This window comes from Salvelinus sp. IW2-2015, linkage group LG17, assembly GCF_002910315.2.
Source record: "Salvelinus sp. IW2-2015 linkage group LG17, ASM291031v2, whole genome shotgun sequence".
Lineage (NCBI taxonomy): Eukaryota > Metazoa > Chordata > Actinopteri > Salmoniformes > Salmonidae > Salvelinus > Salvelinus sp. IW2-2015.
In genome coordinates this window covers 9006635-9028022 of record NC_036857.1, presented here as the reverse complement: position 1 = coordinate 9028022, position 21388 = coordinate 9006635, and the positions used below count along the sequence as shown (strand labels likewise).

The window sequence follows — 21388 nt, the reverse complement described above, 5'->3', positions numbered from 1 at the left end:
GTCAGGATCGATGCTGGGCCTGTCTGTTCCCTCTCTGCTCCCTCTATGCTTCCTCTCTAGTTCTTCTTGCTCCCTGCAGCATGGTCGTTTGTTCACCTCCTACAGTTACAGTTACACACCACATTGCACCACTCAAGTGTAATGCAGCTAGGCCTGTATGGATCTGCATCGTTCAGGTGTCCTTGGACTGAAACTGGGACTGTATAGTGCTGCAATAGGGCTGCATCGTTCAGGTGTCCTTGGACTGAAACTGGGCCTGTATAGGGCTGCATCTTCTGGTGTCTTGACTTGAAATGGGACTGTATAGTGCTGCAATAGGCGCAGTCTTCAGGTGTCCCTGACTGAAAACTGGCCTGTTATAGGCTGCATCGTTCTGGTGTCCTTGGACTGAAACTGGCCTGTTTAGGGCTGCATCCTTCAGGAGGGGTCCTTGGACTTGAAACTGGGCTGTATAGGGCTGCAATAGGCGCCATCGTTGCTCAGGTGTCTGGACTGAAAACTGAGCCTGTATAGGGCTGCTTCGTTCAGGTGTCCTTGGACTGAAACTGGGCCTGTATAGGGCTGCATCGTTCTGGTGTCCTTGGACTGAAACTGGGCCTGTATAGGGCTGCTTCGTCAGGTGTCCTTGAACTGAAACTGGGCCTGTATAGGGCTGCATCGTTCTGCTGTCCTTGGACTGAAACTGAGCCCGTATAGGGCTGCATTGTTTTGGTGTCCTTGGACTGAAACTGGGACTGTGTAGGGCGGCTTCGTTCAGGTGTCCTCAGACTGAAACTGAGGCTGTATAGGACTGCATCGTTCAGGTTTCCTTGGACTGAAACTGGGGCTGTATTGAGCTGAAGCTGCTGGGTTTTTTGGCTCACCTATGTCACTTTCTTGGTGTTCTCAAACTAATACTGTGTTCCTTCAGAACAGGTTGCATTCCTGCGTGTTCTGTGAACAGAAGTTATGTACTCACCAGTCAACCTAATATATCATCTCCTTCTCTCTCCCTCAGACCTCTCTCCCTCCTCTCTACAGTACCAGTGTGGATCGGTGGACTTCCTGTGTTCCCCACGGCTGGGAAAGAAAGCCCCGCCCCCTCCCAGACCATGTCACGGCCGGCCTGCAGTCAAGCCCCACCCCCAGCCCACCGCCACACCCACCTCTCAGAAACCTCAAGGTACAGTGTTGGTTTATTTGTCATTTAGCATTATAACTAGTTGTTTATTACAATAATGTCATTATCATGTTGGTACAATATCCAGCATTGTGTTATTAGCCTGGGTTTCTTAGGCAATGACTATGACACAGACCCCAGAGTTTTATTTGGTCAGGTCAGCCTTCACCCACATATTTATCCCACAAACACATCAGTCAGAAAAGAGATCAATGGTTCAGATCAAAGACTGTTGTTAGTCCAACTATAACTTCATGCTATCTGCCTGTTGAGGCATTACTTTAGGCCAGCGTTTCTTAAAGTATGGGGGTCGCGGACCTGTTAATGTATAATTATTTCATTAATTACTGGAATTGATTTGGCCAAGTGCAACTGCGCTCTCGGTTCAGTGCGCTCTGTGCTTAGCAGCGGTCTCTGCTCTAGTTTGGCAGCTGCACGAGTGGGAGAGGTAGCAGGAGATGCCCGTGTGCTTTGCGGTTTACCGGATCTTTTTTCTGCAGTTTTCTTGAAGATCACTCCGCGACCCACACGCTGCAGCGCTGTGGTTCAAGCAACTGACTTGTTATCAGTGTTGCCAACTTAGCGGCTATATTTAGCGAGTATTCAGACCCCTCTAGCGACACATTTTCCAAAAAAAAGCGACGAGCGACAAATCTAGCGACTTTTTCTGGTGTTATTGGAGACTTTTGGAGACTCTGACTTGAAAGCACATATCGTTCTTACTCTTCTCAATGAGCAGCGGGTGCCGCCGTTGGCCCCACCCCCATCCCAAAGCACTCTCAGGGGGCCCAGTCCTCGCGCAGCAGTCTCTCCCAGCTGCAGTCAGAGCAGGAGATGTTCACCCCTCCGCGTCCAGACTGCAAATGAACCACACATGCGGGACGCTGCCGCTGGCTGATCCCGCTCTGGCTTACATTCAGGGCGGGATGTAAATGTAAAATGTTCTTTGTCTAAAATAAATCACTGCATTTGACTCACACAGCCTCAGTCACTTACTCACCTTGTTCACTGTGTGTGTGCCTCTCTGTGACATAAGCTAAACATCTAGCTGGCTAGCTCATCATGTCTCAGTCTAAACTGTACACTCAAAAATACAGAAAGGAGTGGGAATCAAACCCTGAATTCAAAGGCTGGTTGAAGCCATTTATTGGAGATGATACATGGGCATACTGCCTGTATTGTAAGGCTGATTTCTACGCCAAACTTAGTGATGTAAAAAAATACATGACAACTCAAGAACATACTCAAAAGGCAAAGCCTTATAACAGTTCCACCCAAAACAAGCTGCCATTTATGGTTAAAAAAATTGGCATGTGATCACATTGGAGAAGCATGTAAAGCTGCTTTCTCACAATCCACTGCTGCTACCCACTTCAAAATGCACAGGACAAAGTGCACAGAAATGATTAATGGTGTTCAAGCACCATACTTTCTTAAAAAGTTGGTCGCAGATGTGGGTGACCAGCGTTTCAGCCTCCTCCTCGATGAGTCCACGGATGTAAGTGTTTCTAAGTACCTGGGGGTTGTGATAAGGTACTTTAGTGACACCAAGCAGACAATTGTATCAACATTTCTGGGGCTTGTTGAGTTGGAAGGAGGAGATGCCAAATCTATAGCCTGTGCTGTTGTGGCTTTCCCCGAGAAGTGTTGTCTTAAAAAAGAGAAACTCCTGGGGATAGGGACTGACACTGCCTCTGTTATGACGGGGATTAATAATGGGGTCCATAAAGTGCTGAAGGAGGAGTACGGCCTCAAATAATCTGGTTCWTATTCGCTGTGTGTGCCACTCTGCAGCTTGCTCATTTGTAGTTCTAAACATATTTAGGGTGTTTTTTACTCACTTTTTGTCCTTCCCACAACGTTATTCCTCTCTCCTACAGCGTCCATCACAATTACATGTACATGGCCAATTATGCAAATTAGGTGATGACATCATTTAGCGACTTCTAGCGACTTTTAAGACAGCCAATAGCTACTTTCCTTACTGAGGAGTTTGCAACACTGCTTGTTATTCCTCACCGCTGTCATGAAATGGACTCATGCTAGCCACAAGTTCTGACTGAGCTCAATGGTCATGACACGCAAATACAGTGATGACTTTTTGTCTCTTTCATACAAACTTTGAGAAATAATGAGGAGCGCCCACAATGTGTTTTGTGTGTGGAAGTGCTTAGTAATGAGTCTCTCAAAACGAACAAATTAATCAAATGACACGCCCTGACCAAACATCCAGGCACAACATGACGGTAAACCCAGGGAGTTATTTCAGAACAGGGCAGAATGCCTCAGGAAACAGTGCTTCGAAAGTGGAAAAGTAAGTCAACTAACAAAGCATTGTTGTCATTTTATAACAAGTGATAATAAGCAGAAATAAGGGAGTACTATCTCTCATAGTAGTAGATGTGAGTTTCTCTTTCAAACAATCCCATGGCCGTTTAACAGCTAATAGCTAACGTTAGCCAAAGCAGCTAACTAGCTACTGATAGTGTAAACCTAAGAAACGGTATAGATGAAGATGAAAAGTGATCAGGCCTACTGAACATTTTACTGCAGAAATGATTGTTGAAAACAAGTCTAGGTTGGAACTGTTGCTGTTACAAGTAATTTGTTTTATTCTGAACTGGAATAAACTGATTGAAGCCAGATGCTTTTTGAGGCAAACACTCACACAGTTCTGGGTTGATCATCTACAGCAGGAAGCCGTCTCCTGCCTGACTGAGAAAGCAGTAGATGTTCTGATCCAGTTTGGCACCACATACCTATGCAAGTCAGGGTTCTGAAGTACAGAAACAGTGTCATTGCTGAGCATCACCTCAGTGTTACACTGTTAAAAAACGGAGTCCAGAATAGACCTGCTTGTTGAAAACTACAACCAGCCACACACCTCTCATTAGGACTGTGTGTATGTGTGTGTGTTTCTGGTCTACGTCTGTGTGATGTCATCAATCAGTTTATTCCAGTTCAGAATAAAACATATGTATTTTAACAGCAACAGTTCCAACCTAGACTTTCTATCAACAATAATGTATACAGTAAGATGTACAGTAAGATGTACAGTAGGCCTGATCACTTTTCATCTGTACTGTTACTGAGGGTTGCACGATCAAAAAGCCTGTGTGTGTGTATGTTCTGTTATACATCTGTGATGTGATCAATCCGTTTATTCCAGTTCAGAATGAAATGATTTATTGTATTTTAACAGCAACAGTTCCAACATAGACAGGTATGTAAGAGTGTTTTTAACGGAGAAAAATAAACAAAAGATATTTATGGGTATTTCATTGTTATTTGTTTTTGTCTATATTGCATTTTTTTAGGCATAAGGGCAATGAAATGTACCGATATTTACGTAAAGTAGCATATTTTCCTATGCTTGGGTCCCAGGAAAACACAGAATATCTCATTTGGGTCCCAGGCTGAAAAAGTTTAAGAGCCCCTGCTTTAGGCTGTGCTGTAGCCACACACACACTCAGAGAGATACCTGCTTCCTCATTCAGCCCTAATACAATACCAAGCACACAGCAAAGACTGGCCTGCATAAAATATATAGAAAACACCTAGTGTCCTCTAAATGCATTCTGCAATAACCATGTTTTAAGAGCATGTAGCTAGCTATACAGTAGCGTGTTAGCCTCTGATAGTGTGGGTGGCCATTTGTGCAGTCTGTTTTTGGACTGCTCTCGTTCTGTAATTTTTTTGTCTGTGTGCTTGTGTTTTTTTTATCTGACTTTGAAACCACAATGGCTTACAAGCAGACATCACTGCATCCTGTTCTGAAACCAGGAAGCAGTCTTAGCTCTGTGAAGCAGCATCAGAACTTCTCCTGTGCTGTGTTCCAGGACCTACTCTTAGAGTTGAGCATTTATATGTTGTGTTTTGCGGTGGCATTTGGACTGTGGTTTTGTGAGTAGGTAGGTGCAGCAGCCAAGGGCGTCTGGAATACAGAAATGGAGGCTTTCTCACACCGGGGCACTTGAAACGGGACTGTTTCTGTCGTCACACCAGTYACCTGACCTTGTATCTGTCTTTTTCACTCATTCCTTCTTCCGCACTCCATTCCCCCTCTTCCTGGACCTGGACCTACAGTGCCGCCTAAGCCCCCGCACCTGCTGGCCCTCGGACAGGACAAGAAGCCCAAGAGGATCCCCCCGGCCCCCTCCAGGCCGCTGCCTGCTCCCCCAACTTCGCCCAAACCGCGTCCCAGCCAGACCCCCCCTGGCCTGGCCACACTGCCTCAAAGAGAAGCCCAGAACGTGGGGCTACTCATCGAAAGGTTTGAGAAGTCCAGGTACTTTACTGCACTGCAGGGGGTAGGAGATCCACAAGGTGTTCTCACCCTGTATCATTATATTTAGTTGGATGATTTATGATGTGGGTATTGTTATATGAGTATGAATGTTTTGCACGGAATACACACTCAATGTCTGTCTTACCCTCTGTCACAGAATACACACTCAATGTCTGTCTTACCCTCAGTCACAGAATACACACTCAATGTGTGTCTTACCCTCTGTCACAGAATACACACTCAATGTCTGTCTTACCTCTCACAGAATACACACTCAATGTTGTCTTACCTCTGTACAGATACACACTCAATGTCTGTTACCTCTGTCACAGAAATAACTCAATGTCTGTCTTACCTCTGTCACAGAATACACACTCATGTCTGTCTTACCCTCTGTCACAAATAAACACTCAATGTCTGTCTTACCTGTCACAGAATACACACTCAATGTTGTCTTACCTCTGTCACGAATAACAACTAATGTCTGTCTTACCTTGTCACAGAATTCAACCTGCATCAACTGCCTGTCTTCCTCTGTACAGAACCAACACTCAATGTCTGTTTACCTGTGTCACAGAATAACCAATGTCTGTCTTAACACCTTTCAATCACAGAATACACACTCAATGCCTGTGCATTACCTCTGTCAAGAATACCACTCAACTGTCTGTTTAGCCTCTGTCACAGAATACACACTCAATGTCTGTCTTACCCTCTGTCACAGAATACATAGTTGTGGTTTTCAGTCCAACCAAGACTGAAATGTGAGAAAGGTTTCATTGTACAAGTGCCTCGTTTTTTAGTCACGTTTCTTCTTTATTTCCCAGGATTCCGATTCTTGGCGTCCCCCCGAAGAATCAGCTCCACCTGTGCCTGAGTATGAACGCCATGTCTGAGACCACACCCCCCTCTGCCCCTGACCCCACAGCACACTCCCCTTCAGGGTCAGCAGGAGCAAAGGACTCTGGGGAACGCTCCCCTGCCGACAAACTTGCACATATCGTCTCGGAGCGGATTGATGAGGTCACAGAGCTGATAGAACTATCACGCCTGGCCTCACTCCGCATCGACGGCCACGAGGACATTCCTCTGGACTCAATGGAGGACCACCTCGACATCGCCCATGGCGATAGAGTTGGTTCCCTTGACGATGTGGAGCGGGAGGAGAGAGGCTCTTCCCATGAGCTCCAGGACAATCCGGACTCTCTCTCCTCAGAGCAGAACTTAAATGGGAAGATTCCCAACAGGGACAGCGGGATTGACAGCCCATCGTGTACGGTGGAGGGGGAGGTGTTCCCCAACGAGGACGCCATCGACGAGGAAGAGCGCTATGACAGCGTCACGGAGACGGAGACCAGCGTGTCCTGCTGCATAACCCTGGACAACAAGCGTGACTCCACGCAGGACGAGGACAGTGACCTGGATGAGGTCAGCAGTGGGGAGATGGAGGGAGGAGAGAAGACAGACACACACAGGGTGAGTCAGACACACACACACATTCTTATCAGTCCTCTCAGTCCATAGAGCAGTAACTGTAACCTGACCATCTATTATTGTCTGGGTGAACTATCTGAAAGTCTACATCAGTTTCAGGTGTTTTTTTAATGAAACTGTGGTCCTATACACAGCACACACACACACACCCAAACAAACAAACAGACACACTATTTCAGACTCAAGTGTATGTGTGGTGGTCACAAGAGTGTGTGCGGTATTTAAAAGTGGATGTGCTGTGGGGTGTAGGGAGATGAGTACCTGCCCAGGGCTGTAAAAGGATCTTGTGACTGCTGCTAGAGGACAGACTAAACCAGACAGAAACCTGCACACAGCTCAGCTGCTGTTTCCTCTGACTTCCCACCGTTGATCTGTGTGAGAGTGATACTGACACTTCCAACAGAGAACTTCACATCTTACCGGTCCGGTATACATGAACCCCCTTGTCAGAAAAATATTGTCTATTTATTGAAATTAAAGGATGAGTGGAAGGTCAAGAAACATCAGACAGAAATAGAAAGAGAGAAAAGGAGGTATAGAAAAAATAGAGAGACAGAATGCAAGTCAGCAAGAGAGTGAGAGAGTGTGCTGAAAGTTAGCTAACGAGGACAAGTGTGAGAAAGAGATGGGTGGGCGGAGGTGGTGAGTGGTAGCTGAAACTAGATTACAGGACAGTCATCATGGGTGTCATCAGTACAGGACAGTCATCATGGGTGTCATCAGTACAGGAGAGTCATCAGTACAGGACAGTCATCATGGGTGTCATCAGTACAGGACAGTCATCAGTACAGGACAGTCATCATGGGTGTCATCAGTAACAGGAACAGTCATCATGGGTGTCATCAGTACAGGAGAGTCATCAGTACAGGACAGTCATCAGTACAGGACAGTCATCAGTACAGGAGAGTCATCAGTACAGGAGAGTCATCAGTACAGGAGAGTCATCAGTACAGGAAAGTCATCAGTACAGGAGAGTCATCAGTACAGGACAGTCATCAGTACAGGACAGTCATCAGTACAGGAGAGTCATCAGTACAGGAGAGTCATCAAGTAAAGGAGGTCATCAGTACAGGAGAGTCATCAGTACAGGACAGTCATCAGTACAGGACAGTCATCAGTACAGGAGAGTCATCAGTACAGGAGAGTCATCAGTAATCATGGGTGTTATCAGTACAGGAGAGTCATCAGTACAGGAGAGTCATCAGTACAGGACAGTCATCAGTACAGGACAGTCATCATGGGTGTTAGCAGCACTGTGAATTTATCCCCTCAGCATTGTTATGATGGGGCACAGCCCAACACACCCAAACACACACCCATGTGAGCACACGCACTTCCACAGACACACAAACACACACACCGTAGTGACAGCCCATACCCTTTTCCTGATGAGCAAGGGACCTCATGTTTCTTGATGTCAGCATTACTGTCAAGAGGAAATGTGTGTGTGGAGGGGCGGGAGGTGTGTGGGGAGGGGTGTGAGGGGACAGTGCCACTCTCTGACACTAACAGCTGGTATGTTGATAGCGTTTTAATGACACTGTTGTCACAGAGGATGTGGGTTGTGGGGATGCACATTGCGACAGGAAAATAAAGAAATGTACTTTCTTTCAGTCTTTAGCATCCTCTGCTACAGAAATAGATGAGATATTTTACCTGCTGGGTATTATTATGCCTATGTGAGTGTGTGCTTGTTTGTGAACATACACTGCATGACCAAAAGAATGTGGACATCTCATTCCAAAATCATGGGCATTAATATTGTGTTGGTCCCCTCTTTGCTGCTACAACAGCCTACACTCTTCTGGGAAGGCTTTCCACTAGATGTTGGAATATTGCCGCAGGGACTTGCTTCCATTCAGCCACAAGAGTATTAGTGAGGTCCGCCACTGATGTTGGGTGTTTAGGCCTGGCTCGCAGTCGGCATTCCAATTCATCCCAAAGTTGCTCGATGGGGTTGAGGTCAGTGCTCTGTGCAGTGCAGTCAAGTTCTTCCACACCAACCTCGACAAACCATTTCTGTATGGACCTCGCTTTGTGCACGGCATTGTCATGTTGAAACAGTAAATGGCCTTCTCCAAACTGTTGCCACAAAGTTGGAAGCACAGAAATGTCTAGATTGCCATTGTATGCTGTAGCGTTAAGATTTCCCTTCACTGGAACTAAGGGGCCTAGCCCAGACCATGAAAAACAGCCCCAGATCATTATTCCTCCTCCACCAAACTTTATAGTTGCACTATGCATTCAGGCAGGTAGTGTTCTCCTGGCATCCGCCAAACCCAGATTCGGCCGTGGTGAAGTGTGATTCATCACTCCAGAGAATGTGTTTCCACTGCTTCAGAGTCCAATGGCGATGAGCTTTACACCACTCCTGCTGATGCTTTGCATTGCCCATGCCGATCTTAGGCTTGTGTGTGGCTGTTCGGCCATGAAAACCTATTTTATAAAGCTTCCGATTAACAATTATTGTGCTGACGTTGCTTCCAGAGGCAGTTTGGAACTCGGTAGTGAGTGTTGCAACCGAGAACAGACCATTTTTACGTGTATGTGCTTCAGCACTCGGCGGTCCCTTTCTGTGAGATTGTGTGGCCTACCACTTCGTGGCTGAGCCATTGTTGCTTCTAGACGTTTCCACTTCACAATAACAACACTTACATTTAACTTACTTAATTTCTGACTCTAGCACGTCAGAAATTTGACGTACTAACTTGATGGAAAGGTGGCATCCTATGACGGTGCCATGTTGAAAGTCACTGAGCTCTTCAGTAAGGCCATTCTACTGACAATGTTTGTCTATGGAGATCGAATGGCTGTGTGTGTAACGTGTGCGCTGGGAATCGGGAAGCAAGTTCAGAGAGTGAATCATTTAATAAATGAACGAAACAAAATACAAAACACGACCAACTCACAGACATGAAACAGAAACAGAAACAATAACGCCTGGGGAAGGAACCAAAGGGAGTGACATAAATAGGGCAGGTAATCAAGGAGGTGATGGAGTCCAGGTGAGTGTCATTAGGCGCTGATGCGCGTGACAAGTGTGCGCAATAATCAACAGCCTGGTGACCTAGAGGTCGGAGATAGAGCACACGTGACAATGTGTTTTTATACACCTCTCAGCAACGGGTGTGGCTGAAATAGCCGAATCCACTGATTTGAAGGGGTGTCCACATACTTTTGTTTGTATAGTGTGTCTGTACAGTATGTTTCACAGTTTTCTCCTATTTCCTGGTTGTGTGTGTGATAATGTGTGTGTACCAGACAGCTGTTACAAAACACAATGTCACAATATAGTACATCCTCACTCTGTGAGGTCTGGTCCTTGTCACTGTCAGTCCAGGAATGTAATTTCACCCATTATGTTAATCCCTGTTCTAGAACCTGTGAAGTAGTGAAACCGAATACACATCCGCAGCAGTTTATATTTCATCTCAGCTCCACTAGTAAACACAGTATTGGTGACTAAATCAGCGCTCAGTAAACCAGAACTGACAGCTGATTACTGCAACATGCCAGTGTTAATTTCATTAACAAAAAAGTGACAAAAATATTCGACAAACACCAATTTTCCAGTGGCAATTGATGAGACTTTAACTGACTAAATAGACCCAGAAAAGACTATAACTAAAGATTTTTTTTTTTTTCAATTGACTTAACCTTTCTAGGACATGCGTTCCGCTAGCGAACCCCCCCCTCCAACATTCCGCTGAAAAGGCAGCGCGCGAAATTAAAAAATATTTTTTTGAAATATTTAATTTTCACACATTAACAAGTCCAATACAGCAAATGAAAGATAAACATCTTGTTAATCTACCCATCGTGTCCGATTTTTWAAATGTTTTACAGCGAAAACACAACATATATTTATGTTAGATCACCACCAAATCCAAAAAACACACAGCCATTTTTCCCAGCCAAAGATAGCTTTCACAAAAAACAGAAATAGAGATACAATTAATCACTAACCTTTGAACATCTTCATCAGATGACACTCATATGACATCATGTTACACAATACATTTATGTRTTGTTCGATAATGTGCATATTTATATCCACAAATCTCGGTTTACATTGGCGCCATGTTCAGAAATGCCTCCAAAATATAATTACAGAGAGCCACGTCATATAACAGAAATATTCAGAAATATTCAATTAAAGATACACTGGTTCTTAATGCAACCGCTGTGTCAGATTAAAAAAAAAAAACTTTTGTAAAAAGCACACCATGCAATAATCTGAGACGGCGCTCAAATATAAATAACATTTCTCAGCCATGTTGGAGTCAACAGAAATACGAAATTACATCATAAATATTCCCTTACCTTTGATTATCTTAATCAGAATGCAATGCCAGGAATCCTATTTCCACAATAAATCGTTTTTTTTGTTCGATAATGTCCATTACTTATGTCAAATTAGCAACTTTAGCTAGCACGTGTAGTACACGTGTCCAAACACTGGCGCAAATGAAGGCAAACGTCGGACGAAAACTTCAAAATTTTATATTACAAGTCGAATAAACTGGTCAAACTTAGTAGAGAATCAATCTTCAGGATGTTGTTATCATATATATCCAATAACGTCCCAACTGGAGCATTTCTTCATGTCTGTATAACTAATGGCACACATGGCTAGCGTGCGTGACCAGGAACTGGAAATCTGCCAGACCAGTGACTCAAATAGCTCCCATCCGGCCCCACATCACACTAGAGGCTTCATTCCACGTTCTACTGACTGTTGACATCTAGTGGAAGGCGTATGAAACAGATCCATAAATTACAGGGATTTGAATAGGCGATGTCTTTCACATCGACCCTTTTCAGAATTTTCACTTCATGTTTGGAAGTTTGCCTGCCATATGAGTTCTGTTATACTCACAGACATAATTCAAACAGTTTTAGAAACTTCAGAGTGTTTTCCATCCAATAGTAACAATAATATGCATATATTATCATCTGGGACAGAATAGGAGGCCGTTCAATTTGGGCACCAATTCATCCAAAAGTGAAAATGCTGCCCCCTAGCCCTAAAAAAAATGATTATCTCTGTCACTAAAATCTGACTACTAAATGGACTGGACAAGAGCTTTTGGAGAGATTGAGAGCTTTTCAGTGATAAGCACAATTGATATTAGCAGCACAGATGCGCAGCACAGTTCTGTTCAGCAGTGGGAAGGATGGGCCACACTCGGCACACACAGGCTACATCAGCTGGTGAGCTGCGGGGGAGCAAGCGATGCATGTGGGCAGACAGGCTCCGCTTCGACTCCTCAGATTATACACATTGTGCAGGCAACCCTCTTGCTTCCCCATAGCTAACCAGTCACCACCAACCTTCTAGTTAGCTACCTTTTCGCTGGTTAAGAACCACAATCAGCTTTACGAAATTAAAAACAATAGCATAGTGTTTAATAGTAAAGCAACAGTCTAGCTATATTTTTCTTCCCCTTGAGTCTAGAAAGGCTGTTTGAAATTGTAGTCTTGCTCAACCCTCCCAGTTTCCCCATTGGATTTCATAGCCAAGTTCTATAGCCAACATAGCCAAGTCTCCCTGTTTTCCTCAAGGTAATTTGAGCCTTTACCGTTCAAAAGATATGACCCAAAATACCTGCGCTACGTTTTAAAAATGTCTATTGTGCATTGTGGCGGGCCTTATTTTACATCCATAAAGCATATCGCGGGCCGTTCTAAAACTAGGCTACTTGCGGGCCGGACAGTTTGTTTAGGCTATACCTTGTTCAGTCATGTTACCTCATTAGCTAGCTACAGTATAGCTAACAACCTGGTGCGCATTCAGCTGGACACAACATTTTGGAACGATCAGATAGAAATATGCTATGTAGAACAAACATGACTCTCTGACAAGTTGAATAAGGAATAACGTTGGCTCTATTCATAGAATTTCTATCTGCAATGTTCGATAATGTTTTGCAACAATGTGGCTACGGTGTCTGTGGAATGTTGATAACAATGGCAATGACGCAACCGAGTGACAGAGGTGCAACCCATACTACTTTGCCAAAATTTTGCGGCAACATCTGGTGATTGTGCTGCTCTCTCTCTATTTCTCTCATTCTATATTTCTCTCTCACTCTCTTTTTCTCTCGTTCCTTCTCTCTCTCTCTCTCTCTCTCGCCAGATAATTCTCAGATATTCTTATATACAGTATGTTTGTCATCTTTCTGCTGTTGGGAAGAGAATAGGATGTTATGCAGAAGAATATGTTTGGTAGGACAAGGCAATGTATGTTTGTGCATATGGAAGACAGTGATTTATTTTTGCTATAGGTTAATGAGGCAATAAAAATGTGATGTGACTAAAATATGACTAATTCAAAATTCAAAAGGCACCCGCACATCTTTTTTTGCAGGTGCATGGTAACAGTTTAATAAAATGAGAAAAGGGAAGGAACCTGCACACTGCTCTTGATAGTATCACTGCTCTTCATTAAGCTTACATATCGGCCTCACGGCCCACATCAGAGATTTTCAAAGCTCTGATACGTAAAGCTTATTAAAGAGCAGTGATACTATCAAGAGCAGTGTGCGGGTTCCTTCCTTTTTCTCACTAAAATATGACTAAAATGAAAGGGCATTTAGTTGACTGAAATGGACCACTGTTTTTGTCATTTCGACAATAACTAGACTAAATCATTATTCCAAAGACATAAATAAATGTGAGCAAGACTTAATGATATTTTAGACTAGACWAAAAAAAAAAAAGAAGACATTTAAGACTACAACATACGCTGACACAGTATGAGGTTGGCCCATTCAATCAATAACTGAGATGAAAAGAGTGCCAGCGAACATCCCCATTTCAGACCACTTTTTTCTTTGTATGTTTTTARTAGTTAGAGTTCCGTTGCTTTCACCAACAGGCCTAAACACAAATGTGTTTTGTGTTAATATTGCTGATATTCTCTCTCAAAGGTCATAGGCTCAGAGGCATATGTGTAGTGTATGATAGAGGTCTAGTGTAGCTTTGTGTAGTTGAGTGGATTCTATAGGTTTAGGATGGTTTGGTGTGTCTGACTGTGTGTGTCCTCTTCTGTCTCTCAGTGCTCTGAGACCCAGAGGTTACTGAACATCGCCAGAGAGCTCCTTCACACTGAGGAGGCCTACGTCAAGAGACTCAACCTCCTGGACCAGGTACACACACACATATGGGTTGTGAGATACACCGTTGGTCTTCCTATCATAGTAGAGACGTTTTCATTATTTGTTGTTGAGGGTGACAGTCACGTACAGCTGAAGTCGGAAGTTTACATACACCTTAGCCAAATACATTTAAACTCAGTTTTTCACAATTCCTGACATTTAATCKGAGTAAAAATTCCCTGTCTTAGGTCAGCTAGGATCACCACTTTATCTTAAGAATGTGAAATGTTAGAATAATAGTAGAGAGAATGATTTATTTCAGCTTTTATTTATTTCATCACATTCCCAGTGGGTCAGAAGTCTTACATACACTCAATTAGTATTTGGTAGCTTTGCCTTTAAATTGTTTAACTTGGATCAAACGTTTTGGGTAGCCTTCCACAATAAGTTGGGTGAATTTTGGCTGATTCCTCCTGACAGAGCTGGTGTAACTGAATCAGGTTTGTAGGCCTCCTTGCTCGCACACGCTTTTTCAGTTCTTCCCACACATTTTCTATAGGATTGAGGTCAGGGCTTTTGTGATGCAACTCCAATACCTTGACTTGTTTGTCCTTAAGCCATTTTGCCACAACTTTGGAAGTATGCTTGTGGTCATTGTCCATTTGGAAGACCCATTTGCGACCAAGCTTTAACTTCCTGACTGATGTCTTGAGATGTTGCTTCAATATATCCACATCATTTTCTTTCCTCATGATGCCATCTATTTTGTGAAGTACACCAGTCCCTCCTGCAGCAAAGCACCCCCACAACATGATGCTGCCACCCCCGTGCTTCATGGTGGGATGGTGTTCTTTGGCTTGCAAGCCTCCCCCTTCTTCCTCAAACATAACGATGGTCATTATGGCCAAAACAGTTCTATTTTTGTTTCATCAACCAGAGGACATTTCTCCAAAAAGTACGATCTTTTCCCCATATGCAGTTGCAAACAGTAGTCTGGCTTTTTTATGGCGGTTTTGGAGCAGGCTTCTTCCTTGCTGAGGGCCTTTCAGGTTATGTCGATATAGGACTCGTTTTACCATGGATATAGATACTTTTGTGCTGTTTCCTCCAGCATCGTCACAAGGTCCTTTGCTGTTGTTCTGGGATTGATTTGCACTTTTCGCACCAAAGTACGTTCATCTCTAGGAGACAGAACGCGTCTCCTTCCTGAGCGGTATGACAGCTGCGTGGTCCATGGTGTTACAATTGCGTACTATTGTTTGTACAGATGAACGTGTACCTTCAGGCGTTTGGAAATTGCTCCCAAGGATGAACCAGACTTGTGGAGGTCTACAATTTTTTTCTGAGGTCTTGGCTGATTTCTTTTGATTTTCCCATGATGTCAGCAAAGAGGCACTGAGTTTGAAGGTAGGCCTTGAAATACATCCACAGGTACACCTCCAACTGACGCAAATTATGTTAATTAGCCTATCAGAAGCTTCTAAAGCCATGACATCATTTTCTGTAATTTTCCAAGCTTTTTAAAGGCACAGTCAACTTAGTGTATGTAAACTTCTGACCCAATGGAATTGTGATACAGTGAATTATAAGTGAAATAAACTGTCTGTAAACAATTGTTGGAAAAATGACTTGTGTCATGCACAAAGTKGATGTCCTAACCGACTTGCKAAAACTATAGTTTGTTAACAAGAAATTTGTGGAGTGGTTGAATAACAAGTTTAATGACTCCAACCTAAGTGTATGTAAACCTCCGACTTCAACTGTACATGACTACAGACAAAAGGCATTAGGCTAACCTCMGAGCTGCTTCCTGTTTTTATCAAGCTTCTGCTTCTTCACGGTGGTACCGGTTGCCATGGAAATACAGGTTCAAACAGGCCAGTGGTTGGTTGACTGACAGGAAGGTGAAAGGTTTTGGACCTGGTGTTGTCGAGAGATCTAACCATCATACACATCCCTCTGTAAAATAATATTAGGTCAAAGAGCCCATGGTTTCTTTTATCATTTATAGTAATGTAGTAAGTAAAGTTTCTGTGTGTTTAATATGTTAATCATTTCTACCATTACTTTCCTGTTGTCTGTAGGTATTTTGCACTAAGCTGACAGAAGCTGGAATCCCTCAGGAGGTGATAACAGGGATCTTCTCCAACATCTCCTCCATCTACTGCTTCCACCACAAGTTTCTGCTCCCTGAGCTCAAGACACGTATCACTGGAGAATGGTGAGGAGACCAGGGCCAATGTTGCAATAGGGTTTCAATAACATTCTATTAGCATAGCCGTAGTAAGACTCCCTGTGCAATAAGATGCTTAGTTTTCCACAAACAACAGTAATGTGATGTTAGGTTTCAGATCTGTCTGTCTGTCTGCCTGTGTATCTCTCTCTCTCTGTTTCAAATCAAATCAAATGTATTTATATAGCCCTTCTTAGATCAGCTGATATCTCAAAGTGCTGTACAGAAACCCAGCCTAAAACCCCAAACAGCAAGCAATGCAGGTGTAGAAGCACGGTGGCTAGGAAAAACTCCCTAAACCTAAGAAGAAACCTAGAGAGGAACCAGGACTTGAGGGGTGGCCAGTCCCTCTCTGGCTGTGCCGGGTGGAGATTATAACAGAACATGGCCAAGATGTTCAAATGTTCAAATGTTCATAATTGACCAGCATGGTCAAATAATAATATCACAGTAGTTGTCGAGGGTGCAACAGGTCAGCACCTCAGGAGTAATTGTCAGTTGGCTTTTCATAGCCGATCATTGAAGTGTATCTCTACCACTCCTGCTGTCTCTAGAGAGTTGAAAACAGCAGGTCTGGGACAGGTAGCACGTCCGGTGAACAGCCTGACCATTGTCCATAGCCTGACCATTGTTCTCTGTGTATCTCTCTATCTCCTCTCTCTCTCTGTATTGTTCTCTCTCTCTCTCTCTCTCTCTCTCTCTCTCTCTCTCTCTCTCTCTCTCTCTCTCTCCTCTCTCTCTCTCTCTCTCTCTCTCTCTCTCTCTCTCTCTCTCTCTCTCTCTCTCTCCTCTCTCTCTCTCTCTCTCTCTCTCTCTCTCTCTCTCATTACTGGTGGATAATCGTGTGCCAGTGAGTGTGTGTGCAGTCAGTGTGTGTGTTGGCCGCGGAACTCTGACAGCTGGGTTGCAGTGGGGGGTTGTTGCTGGGCAGTGGGGTGTGTGTGTGAGTGTGTGCCGGGCTGGTAGAATGGGGGCTTTATCCGCTTGTCTTCATCTGCAGGGTGTGTGTGTGCCAACGCCAGTCTCTCTCTGTCTGGAGATTATTGAGTCCTTCAGAAATTTTGTAGAGGGATTCCACCTGTTGCATTCTGCACACATTATATACGGTATTCACCTATAAAATTATTCATTCATTCAAGGTTTATACAAATTCCGCGAGAAAAACAATAGTCCAAACCCCATATCTCTACCATATATGGTTGAAAGGTTATGGACGATTTACTGTAAGAACGTAGCATGTTTAGAGTGAATGGAATATCATTACAGGCATGATCAACAAGTGGTCACTGTTGTATAGAACTAACTTCAAAACTCAACTGACAAGCTAACTAATGGCTGCAGGTTGTGAAAATAAAGGCTTTTCTAAATGAAATCCACTGAATACAAAACTATACTCAACAAAAATATAAACGCCACATGTAAAGTGTTGGTCCCATGTTTCATGAGCTGAAATAAAAGATCCCAGCAATTTTCTATATGCTCTGAAAGCGTATTTCTCTCAAAATTTAGCGCACACATTTGTTTACATCCCTGTTAGTGAGCATTTCTCCTTTGCCAAGATAATCGGTCCACCTGACAGATGTGGCATATCAAAAAGCTGATTAAACAGTGTGATCATTACACGAGTGCACCTTGTGCTGGGACAAAAGTATGTGGACACCTGCTCATCAAACATCTCATTCCAAAATCATGGAGTTGTTCCCCCTTTGCTCCTATAACAGCCTCCACATTTTTGGTATGGCTTTCCATGAGATGTTGCGGYGACTTGCTTCCATTCAGCCACAAGAGCGTTAGTGAGGTCGGGCACTGATGTTGGGTGATTAGGCCTGGCTCGCAGTCGGCGTTCTAATTCATCCCAAAAATGATGAAGATTGATGGGGTTGAGATCAGGGCTATGTGCAGGCCAGTCAAGTTGTTCCACACCGATCTCGACAAACCGTTTCTGTATGGACCTTGCTTTGTGCACGGGGGCATTGCCATGCTGAAAAAGCCAAACTATTGCCACAAAGTTGGAAGCACAGAATTGTCTAGAATGTCATTGTATGCTGTAGCGATTTCCCTTCACTGGAACTACTGTAAGGGGCCTAGCCCAAACCATGAAAAACAGCCCCAGACCATTATTCCTCCTCCACCAAACTTTAGAGTTGGCACTATGCATTGGGGCAGGTAGCGTTCTCCTGGAATCCACCAAATCCAGAGTTGTCCATTGGTCTGCCAGATTATGAAGTGTGATTCATCACTCCAGAGAACGTGTTTCTATTGCTCCAGAGTCCACTGGCGGCGAGCTTTACACCACTCCAGCCAACACTTGGCATTGTGCATAGCTATCTTAGGCTTGTGTGCGGCTGCTCGGCCATGGAAACCCATTTCGAGAAGCTCCCAACGAACAGTTATTGTGCTGACATTGCTTCCAGAGGCAGTTTGGAGCTCGGTAGTGAGTGTTGCAACCCGAGGACAGACAGTTTTTACACACTACACGCTTCAGCACATACAATCTACTTGCAGTGAAGCGGCTCAACATTTACATTACATTACATTCAATCATCTAACAGACTTCCATCCAAAGCGACCCACAGAAGCAACCAGGGTCAACACCCTGCTCAAGGGCACGTCGACAGATCTCCCACAAGGTCAAAAACGGGGACCCAAACCAGTGACCCATCAGCCACCGYCCTAAGCTCCCAACCGCCAGGCCACCAGCCCTTCAAGATCCCCCCCACAGTTTCCAGAGAGCTGCTCCTCAACCATCCGAGAACTCCCCCATAGTCCGTCCCACCGAGATTAAAAAATTATAATAAAATAATTCCCCAAGCCCTTGTCCCCCAAAGCACCAACAACCAACAAAATGAACAGAAGACAGAAAAGAGAAAGACAAAGGAAAACAGAACACAACAATGCAAAAAACAAAAGACAACAAAAATTATAACAGAAGGCCAACTGAATACATTTCAGTGCATGTATGGCACACATGTGTGTGTCCCTGTATGTGCACGTGTGTGCGTTTGAATGAGAGTGTGTGTATATGCATGTGTACACTCGTACAAACACCTGCATGGCATCAGGCAAACAAGCATTAGATGTAACAATGTTGCCCCTCAGTGTCATTCAAATTGAACATGCCATCAACATTGAACATGCCATGCAAATAAAGGCATTTTAATTAATTATATGAAAAGGGGCTTCGTCGTCCTTTTTGATTACTTGTTTTGTTTTATTTTGACCAAATTTTTTTACTTGTATCTTTCCCGTCATTCTATCCCCCGCCCAGCAACTCCACTCCCACTTGTCTCCAATTCCACATCTCAACCCTCAGCCCATCCCACCTATCTCTGCTTGCCACCCTCTTCGGATTTCTACGCACCATATACAGTTTCTTTCAACTATGCTGTGATGTTTAAAATAGATGTAATTCCTATCTAATGGAATGGAATCCCCAGATTGCGAGTTGAAGATACATACTTGTATTAATAGTATTAGTAATTGACTGACCAGGTCTCTCCAGATCTCCCAGCAATGCTATTTCTAGTGTCAATTCTAGATTAATGTTTTGCTTTTTCAGCCTTTCCTGAACCTGAGACCAGAAACAGGCTACCTGAGGGCAATACCAAAACAATTGATTCTGTATCCTCACAACAAAATCTGCAGAGCTGCGATGACTGTATGCCCCAAATATTCAAAATTTTGTTGGTGGCAAGAATTCTGGACAATAATTTTAGCTGAAAAGCACGAAGTCATAAACCTTGCGTCGTTTTATATGTAAACTCATACACCTATCAAGGCACAAGGCGAGACCCAGATGCAGACCCGGGAGGCAGATGGTTGGAGTCTTACAATGTTTATTAACCCAAAGGGGTAGGCAAGAGAATTGTCATGGACAGGCAAAAAGGTCCAAACCAGATCAGAGTCCAAACGGTACTGAAGGGCAGGCAGAATCAAGGTCAGGGCAGGCAGGATGATCAGGCAGGCAGGAAAGTAGTCCAGAGTCAGGCAGGGGTCAGGACAGAGAAGGWCTATAAAAAGAGAAAAGAAAAGGCGTACGGGAAAAACATGCTGGTTGACTTGACTAAACATACTAGACGAACTGGCACAAAGACACAGGAAACACAGGGATAAATACACTGGGGGAAATAAGCGACACCTGGAGGGGGTGGAGACAACCCCAGGAACAGGTGAAACAGATCAGAGCGTGACAACACCCTCTACCATGGTTTCGGTTCCCTACCTCCTGAGCTTTTGTTGCTCCTAGACGTTTCCACTTCACGATAACAACACTTACAGTTGACCGGGGCGGCTCTAGCAGGGCAGGAATTGGAGGAACTGACTTGTTGGAAAGGTGGCATCCTATAACAGTGCCACTTTGAAAGTCACTGAGCTCTTCAGTAAGGTCAATGCTACTGCCAATGTTTGTCTATGGAGATTGCATGGCTGTGTGCTCGATTTTATACAACTGTCAGCAATGGGTGTGGCTGAAATAGCTGAATCCACTAATTTGAAGGGGTGTCCACATACTTTTGTATATATAGTGTATATTAAGGTTATAACATTGTAGAGAACAATTGAATGATTAATTATATGTTATTTATAATGACATAGAGCAAAGAAAATAAGGTGTTTACATTAATTTCATTGCACCATCTTGAATTGGCCTGTTTTTCTCTACATTGTGCAGTGAGTTTTCTCTACAGCAGTGAGTGGATGCCATACTTTATACAGTACATGTACTGTAGCTTACTATTTCCTGAATTCCATATTCTACATTTTACATTCAATGAAATGTGTACTTTAGGTATACTATAAGTACATTGCAACATATGTGTTCAGAGTACATACACACATGAAAATCTACCATGACAGTTTTGAGCGTTGACTTAGTTTTAAGCCGTGTGTGTTTTCTGTGTGTTAGGGACTCAAACCCGCGTATAGGAGATATCCTCCAGAAGCTGGCTCCCTTTATGAAGATGTACGGAGAGTACGTGAAGAACTTTGACCGTGCTATGGACCTGGTCAACACCTGGAGCCAACGCTCATCACAGTTCAAGAGTGTGGTCCAGAATATACAAGTAAGTGTGTGTGTGTGTGTGTGTGTGTGTGTGTGTGTGTGTGTGTGTGTGTGT

At 43.8% G+C, this 21388-nt stretch overlaps 1 protein-coding gene across 1 annotated transcript in view; it reads left to right on the top strand.

Annotated features, from left to right (window-relative positions):
* Positions 1-5174: 5174 nt before the first annotated feature.
* LOC111976712 (FYVE, RhoGEF and PH domain-containing protein 3-like) overlaps positions 5175-21388 on the top strand; it is a 38709-nt gene continuing 22495 nt past the window's right edge. Inside the window, 5 exon segments of the mRNA XM_024005758.2 lie at positions 5175-5447; positions 6275-6923; positions 14003-14092; positions 16126-16262; positions 21178-21334. Coding sequence (XP_023861526.2) covers positions 6327-6923; positions 14003-14092; positions 16126-16262; positions 21178-21334 — 981 coding nt within the window. The 5' untranslated portion in view covers positions 5175-5447; positions 6275-6326.